General features: G+C 38.3%; 1 protein-coding gene across 2 annotated transcripts; it reads right to left on the minus strand.

The window, feature by feature from the left end:
• Positions 1-20: 20 nt before the first annotated feature.
• SERPINB11 (serpin family B member 11) lies at positions 21-22,098 on the minus strand. 2 transcript variants are annotated; one of them, XM_032151679.1, is made up of 9 exons: positions 22,025-22,098; positions 21,368-21,523; positions 13,846-14,028; positions 12,513-12,572; positions 11,214-11,342; positions 7,758-7,875; positions 3,744-3,886; positions 2,908-3,063; positions 21-919 (listed from the first exon to the last, which is right to left on the minus strand). In XM_032151679.1, the coding sequence occupies exons 3-9, from the start codon at positions 14,011-14,013 to the stop codon at positions 515-517; spliced, it is 1,179 nt and encodes a 392-aa protein (XP_032007570.1). In that variant the 5' UTR covers positions 14,014-14,028; positions 21,368-21,523; positions 22,025-22,098; the 3' UTR covers positions 21-514. The 2 variants fall into 2 exon arrangements, with proteins under 2 accessions (XP_032007570.1, XP_032007573.1); XM_032151682.2 differs by lacking the exons at positions 3,744-3,886; positions 7,758-7,875; positions 22,025-22,098 and having other exon boundaries at positions 21,368-21,414.
• Between the last annotated feature and the right edge of the window lie 1,938 nt (positions 22,099-24,036).

A 24,036-nucleotide genomic window follows, 5' to 3' on the forward strand; every position in this document is an offset into this window, starting at 1 on the left:
ATATGTTACAAGTCTTCACAGAGCTTTGAGGTATTTCATGCATTTATTATTCTCAACACAGAATTTTGAACTAAAACTCACCACATTCTATTTACATATGCAAGGAAAATATTTTAAAATCCAAGCAAAGTTGAAGCCCTTCAGCTGGTTTTCTTTAAGCAGAGATGTCAGGTCACTTATTCAAGATCTCACAGATACATACAAGTCAAGAAAATCTAATCCCTTAAAATTTTACTCATTGACTTGATCATGTCACTGGACAGCACTCAAATGAGACAGCACAGATAAGAAAGCCAGAAAGGCTTTCTGCATAAATCTACCTTCTTCCATGATTAACAAAGCCTTAGCTTCACAACTCATGAAATGGTTGGAAGAGATCCTAGACCTATTTTGCAGATGAGGAAACTGAGGCACAGAGGTGTGTGAGGTGTGAACAGCTTTTTGGCCATGGGAAAGTCACAGGATTGTCTCTGCACCTCATCTGCAACTCTGAGCCTTGCTCAACCCCATCTGATTAGGGAGAGGCAAGTTTGCCACAGAATAGGATCATGTTGGTATGAGTGTGCCTTATAAAGAACAGGAAGGGGTGGTTCGCCTTGAACTGAGCTCTCATGGGTAGGCTTTTTACAGCGATGCTGTCCCCAGTGGCTGCTGCTGCCTCCGTGCCCTCTTCGCTGACATCCAGGTATGACTTGTGGATGACTTTTGATAAATATAGGCCTTTGGTTGGTGACATTCCAGAAAGATCAGCTTTGACCTGGTTGAAGATATCTGTCACCCCTAGAGATTTTAACAGGGAATTTAGCTCATACTTAATTTCAAGTTTGAATCGGGGGAGATGTACTTCAACTTCTCTTTCCATCATGTTAGAAGAGCTGGTCCACTCATGAAACGTCCCCGAATTCAACTGCTTTTCTATCTAAGAGACAAAACACAGACAAGCCCACATGAGTCAAACCGATGACCTCTACATTAAATGTCATATGTTTTTATAACTCTCAGTGTGAGTGGTTCAACTTCATCACTTTTTCTACCTTTAATACAGTCTACTTACCTGGGAACGAAATCATACCATTAGCCATATTTTCCCTTTTCTGTCATCTGTTTCTCATCTAAATTTCATAATTAAGCTTCTCAAGTTGGTATCCTACAGTGCTTCACTCCACTTCTCCCACTATCGCCTGTGAAGTTGTCATTGTCCTGTTTCGTGGATGGACTCAACCATTTCTTCTGAGTTCTCATATCTGAAACATTTCACGACACCCTCCTTTATGAGCATGATTCTCGTTTGGCATCCCTGATGCCAGGATCCCCTTGCACGCGGACAGCTTTCATCCTCTTGTGCCCTTCTCTGTCTGTTTCTGGTAGCTGCTCCTGAAGCTGAACTCCGGGCCACCTGTGCCTCTGCCCAGCATGTCAGCTCCCACATCAATGCTCAGCTTTCCCAAAGCAGCCTCAGCATGCTGACTTCTCATTCCCCGTCCAGTTTCATCATTTGTTTGTAAACCTTTCAAACGCCCCCCTCGGGCATTGAACTCTCCAGCCAGCCCTATCCACAGCTCCAAACCACCATGCTGTGTCACATCCCATCTTTTTAATCTGAGAATTTAAAACAGTTTTGACAACTACTGCCTACCATGACAGTATAAAATCCACCATAAAATAAAGGTGGCTTTTCTTCCAAAGTATCTTTTCCTTTTGTCCTTTTCTGCCCACATCCAAGAGACCATGACTTCATGCCACAGCTCATGCTGCCCTGCTTCTAAGGCATTTGCACTGCTCTTTGCTCTGCTCGGTTTAGCAGGGCACCTGTGATTCTCCTATTTATCCAGCAAGGCTCGGACTGAAATTGCTGTACTAGGAAATCCTTTCTGACCCCTTCATTCTAATCCCATAGTCTACTTCCAGAAAACTTTCTGCAGAGTCTAAACTGCTCCCAAACTGCATTATGCCTCCAAATGTCTTTCACTCCAGTCAACCACAGGCCCTTAGGGACCTGATTGCCTCTGACTTGGCCACAACCATAAGCACACCTGTTCTCATGGCCACAGCTGCACTTCTGTTACTACAGCTCCCTCTCAATTGGCACCTGTCTCACTTCTTAATCCAAATGCGTACGTCCTGACTCTGCTCTTTCAAGAAACCTTCCCTACCACCCGACACACACACACTTTGCTCACCTGTGCCACAGTGTTCCTTCCCTACCACCCAACACACACACACACCTTGCTCACCTGTGCCACAGTGTTTTCATCTCAAGCCAGCACTCTCTGGCTTAGAAGCCCCTAACTGTTGGGCCATATCACCCATATGTGTGTCAGCTTCTGCAGGCTCCCAGAAGTTCAGCTGTTAGAAGCACAGCCTGCTCTATGCTGGGCAGCTTTGGCTGCAGCTGGGGAAAGGGGGTTGGATCCAAACTCCTTTCACTGCCATGACCATTTCTTAATGGGTGTGGTGCCCATTTCTCCACAAAACTGAGATGTTAAAAATGGTTAGCCCGTGAAAGTACATTACAATTGGCTCAGAAATACTGCCCTTGAGAGTAAAATGGCTTAATCAGATTTCTGCACACTAGGAGCCCAAATAGCATTATAACTTCATTACTATAGAAAGATGTCCCCCGACTATCAACCAACCAGTACTTGTGTGTATTTGTACAAAATATCACTTCTGCTTCCATGTGCCTTTCTCGTGTAAGAATAGCTTCTTCTCCATAAACACACTGTCCTGAAAGACAGAGGACATATGTCTCCCTGCTACTTTCACACTCCCCGGGACAATCCTCCTAAGGCTTAGATTGTGAATCAATGACTACCCTAATGTCATGAGACACACAGTGTGTCTGTGTATGTGTGTGTTAACATGCACACATGCTTTAACTGCATTATAGCATTCTTATAATTTTACCTGTTTCACATTAGCTGTGCCTACTGGAAGCAGAATAATCATGCTTAATTTGTTGTTAACATAGGGCAGCTCAAGAACTTGCATCTGCGGCTCCTTTACGAAGGCCAGTTTAAATGTTCCAATTTGATACATCATTTCCACAGTTACATTTTTACCCTGTTAAGAAGAAAAAGATTATAATTAGGTAGTATACTTACATATGTGAGTGCACATGTGTGTATACTGATTACCTTGCATAACATGGATATCTGCATGAACACTCTAAAGGCATGGGTAAAATAAAACTACAAGGTAGATTCCTTATTACTTCCCTTTGCAAAGGTTATCCATTTTTTTAATTTAAAATAAGTCATGGTTAGAGACTGAATTGTTCTAATAATATATAGAGATACCTTGGTCTACCAAAAACAAGTCAGGATTTTTAGCTAACATGATTTTTGTGGAAAAAAAAGGATATATCATTAAATCATTTTCTTTTTAATCTTTCCTCAAGAAACTCTCTATAAAAAAAAATAACACAGAGAGCCTTAGTGTGCTGCTGGAGAACATAACCACAGTATACACGGAAAGAATAAACCAATAGAACATTAAGAAAAGAATGGCTTTTCTTCTCTGCCAGAGAATCTTAGTATCCCAGGTCTCCAGTTGGGTGCTCTGTGATAAAAGTTATTGTCACTTAATAAAGGAAAAATGAAAATGTATAGAAAATACAACAAAAAAAACCAACAGAAACCTAGACCAATATTTTCACTAAATCATTAAATCTTTCTAAATTGTCCTTAAATGATTATTGTATTCTCCAACATTTGTCATCAGTCTGAAAATAAAATACTTACCTCACTTAGCTGAAAAAGACTTTTAACTGTGTCTCTTTCTTGAAATTTATTTTGCCATTGTCCTTTGAAATATATGGCATTCACCAGGACCATTACAGATGAAGGGTCAATTGTGCCCTTTCCAAAGAGATTTGTGACTTTTCCTTGTATAAAAAATAAGATAATTGTATTTGGATTTGAACTCCTGATAATAGAGAGGTGAAGAGTCATGAGAAATTTAGAGCCATTTCTTTTTAAGACTAATTGTAAATTTGAGATACCAGAAGAACTCCTTTCATTTCCTGGCCATGGAGGCTTCTTTGTCAAATGAAGTTTATTTCAGGGAATATTTAATGCTTTGTTATTTAGTCAGAAGACGGCATCCAGGAAGTAGCCAGTATATTCATGATGGATCAATTTGTCTTACGCCTAGTTATATCGAGTGATTTCTTATACATTACTGCTTATTTCGATATTATTTAATCATTTCTTGTGGCTTACTTTTAATATTTACAAGACTTTATACTTACCAGCACTTCACTACATGCAAATATATTAAGTATTTTAAAATACTTATTTTTTCAATGCACTAGAATTAGTGTATTACAAATATATATACAAAAGCACTTGAAGTAAACACATATCTGAAAATCAAGATTCATAAAATTATGCCAGGAATTGCTTTGTAAATAAAACTGATCAAAATTAAACATCCAGCCCTCTTGGTGCATTTTGATACATTGCAATTTATAAAACCTGTTTGGAATGTAATCTGTTATACAATATGAAACATAGGAATATCTGAACAACAGCTTTAAGCTTCATGAAGGTTTTAATTTTCATTGAAATTCTAGGCCTAACACAATCCTAGCATGTGATAGCAATACCTAAACTTAAGCGTACAATGTATATTTTTGGATGAAAGAGTAAATAAAGATATAAATAAATGATGAAATAACATTAATATTCTACATAAATATATAACATGTGGATCCCTAATGCACACCCATGACAGACAACACTAATCATCTTTTCATTCGTGCCAAAAAAGTTTTAGGCATTTTCTAAATGCTGGGCTCTGTTCTAGGCACTGTAGCACTAAACTCAGACTATAACACAAAACTAAATGGACAAAAACCTCTACTGTCACAGAGGTAGTGTCTACTGGCTCAACTATGGGCTTTTTCAAGTAACCTAAGTTTAAGCCTCAGACTCTCAATACAGATTTCCCAAGCAGCCACTACCAGTGGATTAGAGTTAGCACAAGAGATGAGGCATATTTTTACACCACTGTGCTAAGTAAATTAACAGATATGAAAAAATATATACACCTTTCAAAGCATTTTCTGACTTAATACAAATAATAGAATAGATACATATTTTAATCTGGTCACCTATTACTGAACTTGACATCTGTCAGTTCCTCAATCAAAAAGATACTATTGAGAGCTTGTCACTGTTAAATGATATAATGGGAGACAAATATATTAGAAAACATTGTCTTTATGCTAAAAGAAATCTAAAATAATATAAAGCTAAACTAGAATCATTAAGTGAATTCAGCAATGTTAATATACAAAAGTAAAGTATATACTTATACATCAACAACAAATAAACCAAAATAATAGATACCACCTAAAACTCACCAAACACCTCCAATACCACCTAGGATCAGTTTATCAAAAAATATACAAAACTTCAACATAGGAAAATACAAAATGTTACTGAAAGAAAAAATTAAAGAAGACCTGTATAGAGGTAAATTTCATGGTCGTGGATTAGAATTTGAAAAAAGATGTATTTTCTCTCCAAATCTATAGATTCTATGTAAATCCTATTAAAATTTCAACTGATATATTCCATGGAATTTAACAAGCCAATTTTAAAATGTATATGGAAATACAAAGGCTCAAGCTTTGGCAAGGCAAACCTAGAAGAGGATCAACACTGGAGGGATTACACTTCCAGCTTCCAAGACTTATTATAAAGCTACTATAATTGTGGCATCATCATGAGAATAAACAAATTGACAAATGAAAGAGAATGGAAAACCCAGAAGCAGATTCACACATATATGGTCATCTAATTTATGATAACATTTACATTGCAGTGTAATAATGAAAGAATTCTTTATTCAATAAGTATATGCCATAGCAATTAGACATCCACATGGAATGAAACTAATTTTAAAATGAATCCTGACTTTAATAAAACAATTAAACTTCTAGAAAATAACATATGAAAATATTTTCACGAACTAGAAAATATTTTCATGACAAGATTTCTTTAAAATCATCCAAAAAATGTGTGCAAAGACACTAACTATAAAGGAAAAGATCATAAATTTTATTCTTTTGAAATTAGAAACTTCCATTCATCTAAGACACCACTAAGAGATGAGAAAGATAAGATGCAAAATAGTAGAAGTTACTTGCAACGTAGGTATCCAGTATGTGCAAACAACTCCTAAAAATTTATCAGAAAAAAGAAAAACAGACAAACCATTCTTACAGGTAGGCAAAAGGTTTAAACAGAAACTTTACAAAGGAGGATATGCAGCATATGAAAAATTGTTCAACCATATAATTCATGAAGGAAATGCAAATTAAAATTAAAATAACTACAGTGGCTAAAGTTAACAAGACTTACACTACCAAGTGTTGGCAAGGAGGAGGGACAAATGAAATTCTCATTTCTTGTTTGGGCAAATAAATTGACACAACCACTTAAGAAAATTGCTTGGCATCTACTACAGTTGAATATATATATGCCTATGACTAGCAATTCCATTCCAAGGTATACACCCAATAAAAGTGCATACGTATGTGTACCAGAGATATGTATCAAAAATATTCACAGCAGCACTATTTACAAGAGATCCAAACTAAAAGTGTCCTAAGTATTTATTAACAGTAAAATGGATAAGTATATTTGGAATATTCTGAGAATGAAATGCATATTAATAAAAATGAACAAACCATGCAAAGTGTAACTACATGGATGACTCTCAAGAAGTATTGACCTAAAAAAAACCCACATAATTTATGATTCCAATTACATGAGATTTAAAAACAGGCGGAACTAATAAGTGGTAACAGAAGTCAGAGAAGCCTTAACATTTGGGAAAGAAGGGGCTTCTTTCTAGAAGAGGATTTAAGGGGGACCTTGCAGTGCCTCTTTCTAATAACTAATGTCTTATTTTGCTGACCTGAGTCATGAGTATATTCACTTTGTGATAATTTATCAAACAGCACACATACAATAATTTACTTTTCTATATGTATGTATATTTAGATCATAAAGTTTATTTTTAAAATCAAGATTTAAGGGATGTATTAACTAATTGTGATATGTCAATGTTATTTGGTTCCTGATTCAAACAAAAAAAAAGAGCCAACTGGGGAAAAATGAAAATACGCTGAATAGTTAACATTAAAGGATTATTTTTAATTTTTCAGATGTAATAATATTGTAGTGGTTGTATTAAAATTGTCCATATTTTTTAGAAAAACAAACTGAAATACGTGTAGGAAAATGATATAATATCTAGAATTTGCTGCAATATAATCTTAAAGAAGTGTTGGAGAAAGGGTGAGAGATTACATGAATAAGGCCAGCCATTAGTGACAAATGTTGCAATTGAGTGATGGGTAAATAGGGTTCATTATGTATTCTCTCTACTTTTGTATATCCTTAAATTTTTCCTTAACCAAATATTTCTAAGAAACATTTAAGAAATATTTAGCAATATATATGGGTTTTTAATTGTGAAAAGTAAATTTAAATTTAATTAATTTTAATTGCAGAATGCACCACACATTTATGAAATAGAAATGGTGTTCATTTGCAAAGTCACTTTGTATAGCTTCTAGAACAACTAATTGTAAGGGGTATTCCAAAATACGGCCCCATTCCTTTCTTGCTGATCTGCCTATGTCAGGTGCAGACTTCAGCTAGCTTCCTCATTAGCAAGCGGATTCAGGTTGCTTATCAACACAACACAGAGTTTAGAGACACATATTGACTTATCCTTACCATTAGTTTTATTTTCAACCCAAGCATTAATTGTTTTCCTCGTTTCTTCTGTAGACTGTTCAAAATCCACAGTTTGCAACCTGGCTTGATACCATTTCTCAGAACAGCTTAAATATTGCTATAAAAGACATGATAATTGAACAACAATTCAAAACAGTGTAAGGAAAACAAAAATCTACAACTTAATGTATTCTAAAATTCTAATGCAGAGAAAAAATCAGTTCCTATAAACAAGTCTGAGAGGAAGCAGAATACATATGTACTTATTTTTAATAAAACAAATAAATTTAACAAAATCTGAAACCCTTCCAAAAGGAATGTTCAGAAATGTTTTGTTGTTACTTCTGTCATATGATTGGCTTTCTTAGTTTTAAAGTGTTCAAAGCAAAATAACAAATTGCAATACATGAGCACCTTCTGACTCTATTCCTACTCTTTCTTCTTCAAAGTAGACATGGAAGTTACTGCTCACAGATTATAGACAGGAAAACTGAGAAGCAGAGTGGTTAAGTGACTTGCTGTTCTGAGGTCTAACAGAAAGTTGCTCCCATGATATATATCAATCTCCTCACAAGCTGCCATAAATATAATTAATAATAAAAACATTCTCTGATGTAGATAGTTGGCATTTCTGTCAAATTTATGTAAAGTATGAACAAAAATATCTTAAGGAATTTATTATTTCGCTCACCTATAACATATTATCTAAGTGAAAGTGGTGTGCAAACTCAGTATAAAGAACTTACCCTTTCTTTTAACCAAAAATTCTTACTCCCAAGCCCCTCCCATGTAGCATTCTGGAGCAACTATTGATGACCACCCATGGCCCTAGATTTCTACAGAACTGGAGACTTTCTTTTGTCTTTCTGCGAAGACAACAGTGATATCTACATGGACCCAAATGAGTTTACCATGATGCAATTCCTGAGAACTTAGGAGCATACCTCCACATCCCAGTGGGACCCAATGCCCCAACATGAACTGAATAGAATGATACAAGACTTTGTAGTATGGAAGATGTGCCTAGCGTAGAAGAAAAACAAAGCTTAACTAATGTTGTGGGAAGTCAGGGACCCCAAACGGAGGGACCGACCTGCTGAAGCCATGACAGAAGAACATAAATTGTGAAGAATTTATGGACATTTATTAGTTCCCCAAATTAATACTTTTATAATTTCTTATGCCTGTCTTTACTGCAATCTCTGAACACAAATTGTGAAGATTTCATGGACATTTATCACTTCCCTAATCAATACTCTTGTGATTTCCTAGGCCTGTCTTCTTTAATCTCTTAATCCCATCATCTTCGTAAGCTGAGGATGTATGTCACCTCAGGACCCTGTGATGATTGCGTTAACTGCACAGACTGTTCGTAAAGCCTGTGTGTTTAAACAATATGAAATCTGGGCAACTTGAAAAAAGAACAGGATAACAGCAATGTTCAGGGAACAAGGGAGATAACCGTTAGGTCTGGCTGCCTGAGAGCCGGGCGGCACAGAGCCATATTTCTCTTCTTTCAAAAGCAAATAGGAGAAATATCGCTGAATTCTTTTTCTCAGCAAGGAACAGCCCTGAGAAAGAGAATGCGTTGCTAGTGGGAGGTCTCTGAAATGGCCGCTCTGGGAATGTCTGTTTTATACAGTTGTAGATAAGGGATGAAATAAGCCCCGGTCTCCCATAGCGCTCCCAGGCCTATCAGGACAAGGAAATTTCTGCCTAGTAAATTTTAGTCAGACCGATTGTCTGCTCTCAAACCCTGTCTCCTGATAAGATGTTATCAATGACAATGCATCCCCAAAACTTCATTAGCAATTTTAATTTCACCCTAGTACTGTGCCCCCATTTGCCTTGGGGTATTTTATTGCCTTGTGAAGCATGTGATCTCTGTGACCCACACCCTATTCGTACACTCCCTCCCCTTTGAAAATCACTAATAAAAAATCGCTGGTTTTGCGGCTTGGGCATCATGGAACCTGCCGACATGTGATGTCTCTCCCTGACACCCAGCTTTAAAATTTCTCTCTTTTGTATTATTTCCCTTTATTTCTCAGACTGGCCGACACATAGGGAAAACAGAAAAGAACCTATGTTGAATTATCAGGGGTGGGTTCCCCCGATAAACTAAGAGCACAGTCTGGGCCTCAGAATGAATTTTGTCCTGAGCTGGATCCAATTGTGGTTGAAACAACCTTAAGTAACTCTCCATAGCCCAGGAGATGGACGTTTTCCCAGCCAGAATCCTGAAATAACAAGGTCCCTCTCATGACATAGTTCAAGACAATCTTCATGATGCTAATGAGGACCTTCTCACTTCTGGAACAGATGTCATCATGATCATCCCAAATCCACATTTATCTACTGGTATGTCTGGGTCACTGTTTTGAGAAGGCAAAGTCATGAGAGCAGGCATCCCAGCTCAAAGGACCATGATTGTTAATCCCTGCCACTCTAGACACTCTCCATACATCATTCCCTATATGCTTCCAGGGCAGTAAAAGAAAATACTCTCTGAATGTCTATAATACCTACCCCAAGTTGCAAATATTCTGACTATCAGAAGCTCATCATATCCAAGACATAACCTGATCTACCAGGCCAGGGAAGAACATTAGAAACTCATGGTTTCATCCAGCTTCACCCAGATGGCATTTAAATAACCCTGGTCAAACAAAAGCTTGCATTTCACCTCAGTCATAACAAAATGATGTAGCAATTAAAAACAGGAAGATGGATTTGGATAGGGGTCAAATCTAGGTTTTGCCATTTAAATATCTCTGTGACCCTTATATCAGCCTGACTTTTCAGAATCTGCTTCACAGTCTGTAGAATTAATGGAAATTTTATGCCCATATCTTAGCACAATGTGAGGATTATAGGAGACAATGCCTGTAATGAGCTAAGCAGAATGACTGGCACAGAGTAAATAATCAATAAAACCACATACGACCATGGTGTTGGGAAAGGGCATAAATGGTGTTAGAATATTGGAGCTACAAAGAACTAAGCCTAATCCTCTCATTTTAAAGATAGAAGTGGCTTGCCCGAAGTTATATATTCTAAATGGAAACAGAACTCCTGTCTCTCAGCTCACAGTCCAATGTAATTTCAACTACTTCTTGATACTCCACTATTAAGAACCTCTGAAAAAGATATGAAAAATTGATTTTGTTTTTCTTCTGGTCCACAGGGATGATTCTTACCTACTTTGTTTTGTGCTTCATCCCTGACCTTGGTTCTTAGACAGCATTAGGGATCTTGAAGAAGTCATTTTTATGTGATATTTTGGAACTTTACATGAGAGTTTCAATAAATCCATTTCACTGAAACTGTAAGTCAGCACAAAGTCAATCTCTTAATGATAAATGTCATGTGACTCTTCCCACTCTTCATCAATTTATGGTATGAAATTCAGAGGATGCCAAGAAAGTGGTTGGCCACTCTTCCAAATGGACTTACCTGATGGAATGCCATTGTCTTTGTCCCGTAGAGCCTGTTGGCAATGCTGAGGGTATAGTTAGAGTCTGGCTGGTTGATTTGAGAGAATAAGACACCAAACTCAGAATGAATTCTTCCAGCTTGGCTGCACTGAAGCATCAGTAAACAAAGAATGGTGTATTAAATTGCTTGATTTTTGCCATTGGAGAATGATAGCTATCTAGAGAGCAAGGTGTTTGCCTCTGAATAAAAGGGCTATGAATACAAGGAAATTAGTTTAAAGCATTTTCTTCCTTGGATTTTCACTAGCACATTAATTTCGCCACTCTGTAACTTTAGTTGCAGTCTGTGTGCAGAATTGTAAGTTACTGCATAATACATGTGTACTTGTTGGTCCTAATGATTTAATTCAAAGGCAGTTTTCATAAATAAAGAGATCCTAGTGGGGTATTCAGGGCAATAATTCCAGTGTTATTGCTGCCTTTGTACTTACAGAATCATTTCTCTTCTCTTTCACACTTTTTTCTATGTCTCCATTTTTCATGTGGTCATTTAATCAAATACCTCAGCCCTTCACTGAACTGATTTCACACACTAATTTGCTTCTCAGTGGTAGCAATTCTGCTAAGCTGCAGCTTTGTTGCATTTGAAAGATGGCTAAGAATTTATGGACATTATAGGCAATATTCCTATATTCCCTAAAGCATTCCCTAAAGCAGATGGTTCCTAAACTATGGACTTTGAAATTTTGGTAGTAAGTTGGGTTCCGTGAAGCTGGTGTTCTGTGAGTCTATATGCATTTATGTATTGTCTCAACCAATCATAATCAAACAGAACTATTTTCATGTAAGAGTTCTATATAATTTTGATGTCAAAATGAATCCTTCTACTGGAAAAAACTAGAGACCATAGTCCCAGAGCATGTGGATTGGGCAATATCAGGCTATGTTTTCCCAGTACATAATTATATGGCCAGGCATCAGGGTCCTTTCTCAGTCCCACTCTAGACAGAAAAGTCTAACACCACATAGACAAGACTGGCAGACTCAACATAGGGCACCGTCCATAAAGGAACAAAAAAGTTTCAGTAAGGATGGCAATAAATCAGGTAATAAAATCTAAGAAAGTTTACTATTGTTACTATTATCATTATTATATTAAACTCTACAGGCTGTAGTTATCATCAGGAAGGTTAAAGGGGGACACATAGCTGGTTCCCTCATGGGCAAAAGAAGGAGCTCTTCTACTCAACATCCAGACTATTATTTCATCCTTCTCTTAGGTTAAAGAGCATTTGACAACTCAGCAATATTATCATACCTTAGGTGAGTCCTTGAACCCTGGTTTTAATGAGTCTACAGTATGACTAAAATGAAGCACCTAGAAAAAGAAAAAAAAGGATCTTTTGGCATCAGAAGCAATGTATAGTCTATAAAGGCTGACAGTTGTAAGTATCTATTTTTCTATTTTAGATCAAGACCAATAGTGATAGCTAACATTTAATAATGTTGTGTTCCAAGTCCTGAACTAAGTCTTTACATATCTTATTTAACCTTCCCAACAACTTTATGAGTAGATACTATTGCCCTCATTTTGTGTTAGGGAAAATATAAGTTTAAGAGAGATCAAACAGCTTGCCTCAGACCATTGTCAGGCTCCAGGGACTAATCTCTTATCCCCTAGACCCTTCTGTCCCTACTGTGCTTAGGCTGTTAACTAAGACAGTACCCATCTGGGGCTGTGTAAGACCTTACATGGTTTCCCAGCATAAACAATAATAAGATTTGCAAGTATCCTAAGAGTTGTTAAGTGATATTCTCCTAGACTTTCCACTGCAACGAAAATATATGTAATGGAAAAATCTCTAATGTTAGCCTATATAACCTGAAAAGTCACCTTTCCTTTCTGAGTCTCAGTTTTCAATCTGTAAAGTGTGGATAACAATTCCTAACTGTTATGAAGTTCAAACATAATCATGAAAATCTTTTTAACTTGGTAATGTCTAAAATAGCATTATGTTTATTATAAATTTAACCTTCTAGAGGACAATAATAGTACCTTTGTCGAATTTAAATCACTGAATGAAGGGACTCTAAAAGTAAACTGCAGAGATTTATTTGTGATACCACTGATAGTGAAAAAGAGACCACGCGGCTGGGCACGGTGGCTCACGCTTGTAATCCCAGCACTTTGGGAGGCCGAGGCGGGCGGATCACGAGGTCAGGAGATCGAGACCACGGTGAAACCCCGTCTCTACTAAAAATACAAAAAAATTAGCCGGGCGTGGTGGCGGGCTCCTGTAGTCCCAGCTACTCGGAGAGGCTGAGGCAGGAGAATGGCGTGAACCCGGGAGGCGGAGCTTGCAGTGAGCCGAGATTGCGCCACTGCACTCCAGCCTGGGCAACAGAGCGAGACTCCATCTCAAAAAAAAAAAAAAAGAGACCACGCATTGCTTGTATTACATTGTTTGCATTACAGCATACTTCATTAATCAAACCATTATCAATTTTTAAGAAATATGATTTATTCATTGTGCCTTTTCTCTCTCAAGATGGCAATTTTATTGGTATAAAGATAGAATTAATTTTGCTGACCCACAGTGGGTGCATGAAAGACTTCTGGGTCCTGAACAAATCTCTGGGGAATTCCATACCTTCTCCAATTGCTCTGCAGTCTCTCCCCTGGCACCAAGGAGGACCATGCTTACAGCATAAAGCAGACTCAGCGGAGAAAAGAAGATGTTATCTCCTATGTTGTTACTGTTCAGCTCTTTGAACACATCAAGGCAAAATTCAACGTTAGCTGTGCTGAGAGAACCCATTTTTATGCTGACTGCCTGAGGACAGAAGGGAAAAAATTCTCAGAACATCACTTCAAGTTACAGATAGTATCTGGAGTTCAATTATTGTATTTCATGAGTTTAAGTATCAGGGCACACTGCTTCATGAAAAATTACATACCCTTATCACAATTTCTGAGAAATTAGTAAATGCTAGAGAGGGGAATTCACATTAGTTTTACATTCCAATGAACAGAAGATTTACTATTCCTTCAGCCAATGGTTAAAATCTATCTTACTATCATTTGTGTATATTTTTAAATAATCTATAATTGTTCTGGAGCAAAAGATTAAAAGAAATTGAATCTTTGTATTCTGAATTTCCATGCTTTAAGACATTCCTCATCCTGGAATTTGTACAGAAAAAAATCTTGAGCTACACACTATCAGCCAGTCGAGATATTTTCCCACTAGACTACCGACTTTTGCAGTGTCACAGGAGGAGAACAGCTCCACCTCAGTCATTTTTGCACAAACAAGTTGACAGCACTCGCAAAATTTCCAGCACATTTTTTATTTTTATTTTATTTTATTTATTTTATTTTATTTTATTTTATTTTATTTTATTTTATTTTATTTTATTTTATTTTATTTTGAGACAGAGTCTCGCTCTGTCGCCCAGGCTGGAATGCAGCGGTACGATCTCAGCTCACTGCAAGCTCCGCCTCCCGGGTTCACACCATTCTCCTGCCTCAGCCTCCCGAGTAGCTGGGACTACAGGCACCCGCCAACATGCCAGGCTAATTTTTGTATTTTTTAGTAGAGACGAGGTTTCACCATGTTAGCCAGGATGGTCTCGATCTCCTGACCTTGTGATCCAGCCGCCTTGGCCTCCCAAAGTGCTGGGATTACAGGCATGAGCCACCGCCCCCGGCCTTCCAGCACATTTTTATTGCCTCAGTGGGACCTCATTCCCTGTATCCCTCCATGAAAGGAAGACAATACTAACAAGTAGGACCTGCCATAAGAAAGTGGTCAGAGATCTCAGCCTGGAGGCCACAGCCATCATGTTTATGAAAATAGAAATGGAAAAGGAAAATCCAAGAGAAGAAAAGATGATGCTGGAATATGTGTTATCTTAGGACAAGAATATGTCAAGAAAGAAGAGTTCATTCTATTCAGTTCCACAAACATTGTTTGAGGACCGCTAACTGTAGAGGGCTATGACTATAAAAACAATCAAGAATAGTTTCTGCTCTCAGGAACACTTCATTCTTCAGGAGCCTCATTGCCATCAAACACTTCCTTCCTTTAACTTCTGTGTCATCATTAGCTCTTGGTTCACAGCCTGCCTCCTTGACTGCTCCTTCTCAGTCTCTTTTGCAGAATTGTTCTTAATTCTCAACCTCTAGACACCACAATAAAACAGAATTCAGATCTTGAGCCTCTTCTCTATGAACAGTCATACCCTGGGTGATCTCATCCAACCTCATTCCTCCAATGTCACTAAGATGCTATTAGCTCCTGCATTTATGCTGCCCTTGAATTCCAAACCCACATATCCAACTGCTTACTCAACATCCCCACTTGGATGTCTAATATATATCTCAAACTTAACATGTCCAAAAGCAAATGCTTGGTTTTCTAACTCCTCTCTCCAGCCTGTGTCCCTCACAGCCTTCTTTACCTCTGTAAATGGCAATTCCATTCTTCCATTCTTTCTCAAGCTAAAAACCTTGGGATCATCCTTAAGTACTGTTTCATTCTTATTCTTATTCTTATTCTTATTCTTATTCTTATTCTTATTCTTATTCTCATTCTTATTCAATCAATGAGAAAATCCTGTATACCCCGTCTTTGGAAATATTCCCCATCTGCACATTTCTCATGCTTCCCCGTTTTAACAGCATGAACGGTGCTCCTGAATTACTGAAATAATCTCCTATCTTCTTTCTACTGCAGTCTTTATCCTCCTCCATGATATCTTTGATAGACTAGTATTTTTAAAATATCAGTTAGTTAGGTACTCCTCTGCTCGAAAACTCCACTGTCTTCCCTTTTACTCAGAGAAGAAGCCAAAGTCCTTACTGTGACCAACAAGGCCCTCCATGATCTGGCCCTGGCCACCTGTCAAACCTCATCTCCTACCACTCTCCCACAAGCTCACTCCAATTTAGCCATGTAAACTCCTTGCATACCTTCAACATAACAAGTACATTCAACCTCAGGGCATTTACACTTTCTATTCCTCTTCCATGAAGTTCTTCCTGAAGATATTTGAATGGCTCATTCCAGCAGTTTAATCATCTCTGTTCTGATAGCATCTCGTTACTAAGGCTCTCCCTGACCATTAATTCTGTTTGAAATCTCAGCCCACATCCCTCCATTCCATTACCATAGCACATACCACCACCTGGCTTACTAAATATGTATTTATTATCTGATTCCCTTCCCTCTATAGTACATTACACCAAGGACTTTGTTTTGTTTTTATGTTTTATTCCAGCATCTAGACGAGCTCTATCCATAGAGTAGTGACTCAGTACATGTTTGCAGAAGGAAGAAATGAAGAAGAGAATTTCAATCCAATAAGTACTATGTGATATGCTGGTCTGCACATAATCAAGTAGAGAGGAGAGACACAAGCCCAAACTGAGAATTATAGTTAGCCTTCCTAGAGGAGATAATATCCCTGCTGCTTCTAGAAGAATGAAATAAGCGTCACCTAGGTATATACATGTAAGAAGAGCACTCCTGTCAGAAGGAATAGCATGAGCAGAGATTCAAATACCTGAAAGATAAATTTTATATTATAAATGCATGAAATAAGAGTCCAAAAGTGGTGGGCAGTGGGGTCGAAGATAGGCAGGACTGTGGCCTTAGAAGCCTTGCATGCCTCTTGATGAGAAATCAGAGATCACACCCCACATAGCTCATGATGGAGTTGGGTCTTCATGTCACCTAGTCAGAAGTTCATATCATCTTTCTGATAATCAATTTCTAAATCTCTCTCCTTCTCTTCTTCTCTCAGACAGCATATTAAAAAAAGTTGGTTGCCCACCATTCAGCCCTTCCCTTTCATTCCCTTGTTTTTTGCTAAGAGAACTTGCTTTGATGCAGATTTGATGCAGCCATGTGCTTCAGAGGAGGCTTCACCCTTCTCAGGCCCCAAGAGCAAGCCTGGATTAGTCTAAGCCAATTGAGGAAATTCTATGTCCCAAGTTTCTAGTGTAGGAGTCAGAAAGTGCCATAATTCTTACAAGAAAGACAGGAGAGGTTACTGGAGGGCTTCTAGAAAAGGCTTCCGATAAGAAGAGATCCACAAGAGGAAACCAGCCCTCTTCTTCCTCTCACAGTTGGGTTATCTGCATGTGTCTACTACTGCAGCTGCTATTTTGTGTCCGTGAGGTAGCTAGTCTAAGAGGATAAGCCAGGATTTCAGAGAGGAAGGACAGACAGAACTTGCATCCTCGAGTAACACACCATTGAGTGTACTGATTACCCAATCCTGGATCTGCCCTAGCTTGAGATTTCTTTTCATGTGAAATAATAATTTTTTCTTATTGTTTAAGCCATTTTAGTTGAGTCTTCTGTTACTTGCAGCTAAAGGAATTCTAACTCACTTCAAGGGTTTTTCTATACACCCTTGTTCACTAAGGCCAATTAGCCCACTTACTCCACATTCACCTTTCTGTAGCATAGTTACATTATTCTCTTGTTTAGTCCACCTGGGATACAGAAATATTTGATTCTTTTACCTCCCATCTTCTAGATTACAGCTTTGCCCTCTTTTAGAATCCAAGTCTAAGCATATATGCTATAGGACACAGTAACAAAGGCCAATACATATCCCTGCCAATACATATTTATCCTAGTTACTAATGTATCTTATTTCCAGTCAGTACGTATCTGAGCTGAGCTTTCTGGAGATGTGTTCTCTGGGATATGTCCTTGTTTGTCATCGATTTAGGCATTTATGTCATGCTTTTCATCCTTTATCAGGCAGAGGGAGACCAAAAGGGAATATACGTCACTTGTGGACTTTCAAAATAATGGCCCATGACATTTATATAGGAAAATTCACAAATCCTGTAATCAAAACCAGTTGCCCTAAAATAATCACTAAGGAGTAGATGCTATGCATTCCAGTTCTCAGAAAGCCCAGCACAGTGTAATAGGACCCAGCAGTTATACAGCACCAAGCCTGGACCACACTTTTCTTTGCTCTTGACAGTTTTTAAAAAATATAACAGAAGGGTTTTACTCATCTTATTTTGCTAAAATACAATTGCTAAAATAAAATACCAAGCCTGGACCACAATTTTCTTTGCTCTTGACAGTTTTTAAAAAATATAACAGAAGGGTTTTACTCATCTTATTTTGCTAAAATATGATTATGTACCTTTGACAGTATGTTTTCCTTCAAGGTGATTTTAATACAGCTCTCTGTATTATGTGTGGTAATAATAGTGTCTTTGACAGCCCTTTGTTTAGGTACTTTAATAATGAAAGCACTTCCAATCATGAAGTATATCCAAGTCAGTTGCTCTTCACACTGTGTTCTGCATTTTAGTGAATTAAGTAAGCTAGTGGAGTTGTATTCTGGAATGTAATGTAAATTTATTTATCTTAAATTTATGTCATGTTGTTGTTATAAAATCGCCTATTCACATATCATAACTATTGTAGCCCTGCAGTTACTAGAGCACCTAAGAAAAGAGTTTGGAATACACTGATAGGCCACTTATTGTTTGCCGGACACTTTTATTAGTCTGTTTATTTGTTTGTTTCTTCTTTTATAACCACAAGCATACAAGGTTGAGGTCATCACATGCTCTGGTTCTTGGCATAAGCCATCACTGGATTACAAGGCCATTCTCTTCTTTACTCATGGCCTTTGACCCAGTTCATTTCCTTTCTTCTCCACCACCATAGACACCACTTATAATTTGTTTAAGGCATATTCTTTTATTTATATGTGCTCCTGTAAAACATTGATTTCTTTATCTTATGCATTTTTAAATTTTCATAAATGAAGTCATGTTAGATAATACTTAACATAAGCTTTGGGAGGCCAAGGCAGGTGGATCCCTTGAGCCCAGGAGTTTGAAGCCAGCCTGGGCAACGTGGCGAAAACCCCATCTCTACAAAAAAATTTAAAACATAGCCAGTCGTGGTGGGACACACTTGCAGTCCCAGCTACTCAGGAGGCTAAGGTGGGAGGATCGCTTCAGCCCAAGAGGTCAAGGCTGCTGTGAGCAGTGACTGTACCACTGTACTCCAGGCTGGGAGACAGAGTAGGACCCTGTCTCAAAACAAAACAAAGCAAAACAAAAAAATACAAGTTTTCACATACTTTTCACCTAGTACTATATTTTTAAGATTCATCCATGTTATTCTGGGAATATAGTCCATACCTTCTAACTGCTGCATTCTTCTGCTTCCACCATATTAATTTGCCCATTCGTTTGCCAATGACAGATGCTCAAATGGTTTCCTTCTTCATGCCACCACAAACAGTGCCATGATGAACATCAGCACACCTACTCCCTTACACAGCTCTGTGAGAATTTCTTTGTAAAGGAAATGGCTAACTTACAGGGTTCATGTATGTCCCAGTACTATATGTGTGTTATTCAGAATCTTGAGTCTTGCAGGGTGAGTGATGATGTTTGCCTCACTTCAGAGTTGGATCTTACAGCTCTTCAAGCACTGAGCTCATAGTACCAAGAAAGAATACTTCAGGTTCAGGTTTTTCTCAAAAATCATTGGCAATACATAATTATAATTAATTCAAATGAACTTTGTATTAATGATAGTTTGAATTAGAATAATTCAAATTCTAATCAATAATATTAAAACTCTGTCTTGCCAATAGACATGCTAAATATCAAATGAACTTTGTTTATTGGCAAGACAGAGTTTTAACTATATTATTTATGTAGTGCCAAAGTGCATGGACTTTCCTCATTCATTTTCCAAAATTCTACCTTTCTGTTTGCAGAGATCTTTCACAATGGAGTATCTATGTTAACCATACATTTAACTAGTTTTATTGACAATTCCCTCTACATCTGGGTGATTGTCTTTGCATGTGCAGAGGTGTGTATGGATGGATTTATAGATTTTGGTTCATTTAATATGTTGGTCTTCCTCACTACATTGAACATTCTTTAAGGGCAGAGAAAATTCATCTGTGAAATTGTCAGTGTCTTCCACATTCACCCAGGAATCAATACTTGTTAGGGAAACCAATATTCTGGATATTTTACAACTAGTCTAATTAATGTTGCCTAGTCCATTTCAGGGAAGCAGAACTCATGAAGGCAGAAGTCCCAAGTCACCCAGAATTTTATCAAAGCTGTATATGGACCCCCAAAACAGCCCACTCATGTGGTAAGGGAAAGTTGGCTGTGTCTTGGAAAAAAAAATCTTCAAGCAAATGAGGTGTGTCATCTGGAAATTGTTATGACAGAAATGAAGAAAAGAAGGATATCTGTCACTGTAGCTGTTCGAGGTTGAGAAGAGGGATTTCCAGAAGAGACAACTCTATTTGGGATATGTGTGGAAGGGAACACATCTTATCTTACCTGAAGGGATACTGACACTAAAGGACTGCAACAGATGGAGGGTTTGGTTCTGTCCTTTTGGGGGAAATACATCTCCAAGGGTGGCTAAGACACCAGCATCTTACAATCTGTACCATATCCTGTGTACATTCTTCCCCTTTTACAAGACTCTTCTCTCGTGACCACTTATCTAGCACCTACCTCTCTTTCCCTAAATCAGAGCTGTCCTTTTACTCTCACTCTCTGCCCTACAACTTTGTGAATTTCACATATGCTCATTCCTAAAAATAGTAGGAATTTCAGAATGTTCACATAAACATAAACCATTATATTTTACCTGCATGTACAGAATACACATATTACTTAGGAGACTAATTTTAAAGCTATAAGAGGAAACTGAGAGGCAGGAAAAGAAAGAAATTGTCTCCAACACATAGTGATTAATAAGGCTAGCATAGCAAGTTAAGATCTTCTAAGGAGCTAAGAAGTGTTTCAATACACCGAGGCCACAGCATGCATAACTAGCTTGTGTTTTGAATGAAGATTAGTAAGTAGAAAATATCAATAGAGTTCCATTTTACTAAACAAAGATCTGAAATCAAGTCAGCATCTCTCAAAGATTTTTAAATGCACACTATCAATGGCATCCAAATATGCTCATGTATTTATCAAGGGGTCAGCAAAAGTCATATTCAATTAAATAGTAAGTTGCTCCTTCATTTGGTTCATTATGCAACCTGTCCAAATGCCATGGTTTACTCTTATTTATTGTCCTATTTGACAACAAGCACAGCTGAGATAATAAAGTACAGAAACATTTCTCTTACCTTTGTTGCTTTCCAGTGGTGAAGTTCAAGGTGTGGCAAGTTAGACTGGAGCTGCGTCCCTCAAAAGGAAATATAAAGCCTTCAGATTTTGCCCCTCCCTTTTCATTTGTGTCCTTAGTGATTCAGCTCTTCACCTGCTGGTTGGAAAGTGCGGCACTGAAAATGAAGTCCATCAAGAGCTTCTTTAAATCCCCAGAGCCCAGCATGGTGGCTCATTCCTGTATTCCCAGCACTTTGGAAGGCCAAGGTGGGAGGGTTACTTGAGGCTAGGAGTTTGAGGCCAGCCTGGGCAACATAGTGAGACCCTGATCTCTATTTAAAAAATTAAAAAACAAAAATAAAATTTTTCATGAGATCCCCAGAAACTCCCAAGATGGCCAGTGCTTTTCAGAGAAGTGCCCAGTTCTTTTTCTATTTATTTATTTATTTATTTATTTATTTATTTATTTATTTTGAGATGGAGTTTCACAGGCTGGAGTGCAGTGGCACGATCTTGGCTCACTGCAACCTCTGCCTCCTGGGTTTAAGCAATTCTCCTGCCTCAGCCTCCTGAGTAGCTGGGATTATAGGCACGCACCACCACACCCGGCTAATTTTTGTATTTTTAGTGGAGACAGGGTTTCATCATGTTGGTCAGACTGGTCTCAAACTCCTGACCTCGTGATCCACCCACCTCAGCCTCCCAAAGTGCTCGGATTACAGGCGTGAACCACCATGCCAGGCCCTGCACCCAGTTCTTAACCTCCTTCTGTTTTACTAAGGGAAAACATTGACAAGCCTGGCCTCTATTCAAGAAAAACAAGCTGCCTGTCAAGGAGATTGCCATCAACCCAACAAGTTGGCAGTGCCATATGCAAAATTCCAGGGATCTCCAGTGTCGGTGCACATGGTGCAAAGCTACTCAATAGGAAAGATCCCAGCTGTGGCAGATGCTTCCTGGCCTGAGGAACACTCATCCCAAGATCTTCTGGGCTCTCTTGCATGGAGCATATGTTTTTATGTGGAGCTTCAGCAATCTACTAGCAGGTAAATCCTGTCCCATAAAAAAATACAAGAGTTATGGAGTTAGTAATAACTCAAGCAAGAGTTATTCTGTGGTTTCAGTTTGAAAGCTTGGTGGGAGCAACAAGCCAGCCCTACCTAAAGTGAATTCAGAGGCTGAGTCATGATTCAGGAGTGGGGAAGAAAAATTACAGATTAGAGGTAGGAATGACAGTTAGAGACAGATCATGTTTGGGGTGTGTAGTAGGCAGAATCAGTATTATGAGAAAAGCCCAGCTTCCCAAAGACCAGTCTTGACCATGCAATCCACAGCCCAGCCTCCCCAGGTTGATACCCCTGCCAACCAGCGATGGCAGACTGCACCACACTTAAGATAGAAGAAATTCCTTTATGGCCAGTGATTTTCTCTTCATTTTCAGTGCACAATATTTCTTCTCTTAGTTCAAACTAAACCGTTCTATAAGACAACAGAACCAGAAAACATGGTTCTAAAATTATAGTCCTAATACCCATTTTGCTCACAAGGTAAAATAACTGTACACAACCAATTACACAGAACTAAAAGGGATCCCAAATCTGTCCAGTCTTTTTCTGCTCAGAGCACATGTTTTCTGACATGAGTCAATTCCAGCTGGGGGCTTTCAGGGCTTAAAAACCTCATCTCTACTATTAGGGCTGATCTTCTACCTTTCGACTTTCTTTTCATCTCTCTTTAGATTCCGTAAAAAGGGGGTTGAATTCCTTAGCTTTTCTTTTTTTTCTGTCTAAGCACTGGGGTCATCAAAGAAGATCTTTTTATGCCTTTGACCTAGATTGTATTCCTGTTATTTTCCCTGTCGGAGAGGAAGTACTTATTTCTGATTTTTCCTTCCAGTTGGAAGGACATCTATTAGCATAACACTCTTTGCCTCTCTTTATCCTCGAATTTACTCCTGCTCCCCAATGTCTTAGCCTGGATTCCCTGAAAGCAGAGTCCTAGATAAAGGCTCACATGCATGTAGTTTATTTAGGAAGTGGTGTCAGGGAATAAAAGCAGAAGAGAAAGAGGGGTGGAACAGAGATGCAAAGAAAGTTAATACAATTCTTTAAAAATTGGCCACTGGTACCTGAATCCGTGGACTTTTGGAGGAATCTTACAAAATGTGCCTCAGAGCTGTCCACCCAGAGGAAGAAGAGGGGAAGCATATACCTACACGCTTGTATCCCCGTTGGTCAAGGAAGGTCGCATGGGTGTTAACTCGGATCGCACTTGAGTGTCAAGTATGCACATTCACACCAAAGCATCATCACAAAGCCCTGGAGGTGGAAGCAAGGTGTGAGAGGAAGTGCTGCCAGATTGCAATGCACAAAGTTATTTAAAGCCTATGCAGAACTGGTGGCCTCAGCAGCAGCTAGATTAAGAGGTAGGGTGGCAGAATATGAAGTGACTAACAAAAGGCATCTAACACATCTAACCTATGTTGGTGGGTTTGGAAAGGAAATGACCTCAAGTTTTGTTGTTTTGTTTTCATAGGGAGCCAAGCGTCCAAAGGAAGTATGGATTCTCATCTATTCCTTCTGCCCTAAGTTTTCCTAGAACCAAGCCCAATTTTGAAACTCCAGTAATCCCTGTGACTAGGTTGTACATCAAAGAATTAGAAAACCTGTCATTATGCAATATATATTTT

Source organism: Hylobates moloch, unplaced genomic scaffold (assembly GCF_009828535.3).
Source record: "Hylobates moloch isolate HMO894 unplaced genomic scaffold, HMol_V3 SCAFFOLD_5, whole genome shotgun sequence".
Taxonomy (NCBI): Eukaryota; Metazoa; Chordata; class Mammalia; order Primates; family Hylobatidae; genus Hylobates; species Hylobates moloch.

Excerpts from the sequence above, each read along its gene's own strand:
- SERPINB11 (XM_032151679.1), bottom strand. The coding sequence starts at position 14,013 with ATGGGTTCTCTCAGCACAGCTAACGTTGAATTTTGCCTTGATGTGTTC. Across the intron at positions 11,343-12,512 it reads GGTTCAAGGACTCACCTAAG|TGCAGCCAAGCTGGAAGAAT; the intron begins GTATGATAATAT and ends CTGATGCTTCAG. Across the intron at positions 3,064-3,743 it reads GTCTTTTTCAGCTAAGTGAG|GGTAAAAATGTAACTGTGGA; the intron begins GTAAGTATTTTA and ends TCTTCTTAACAG.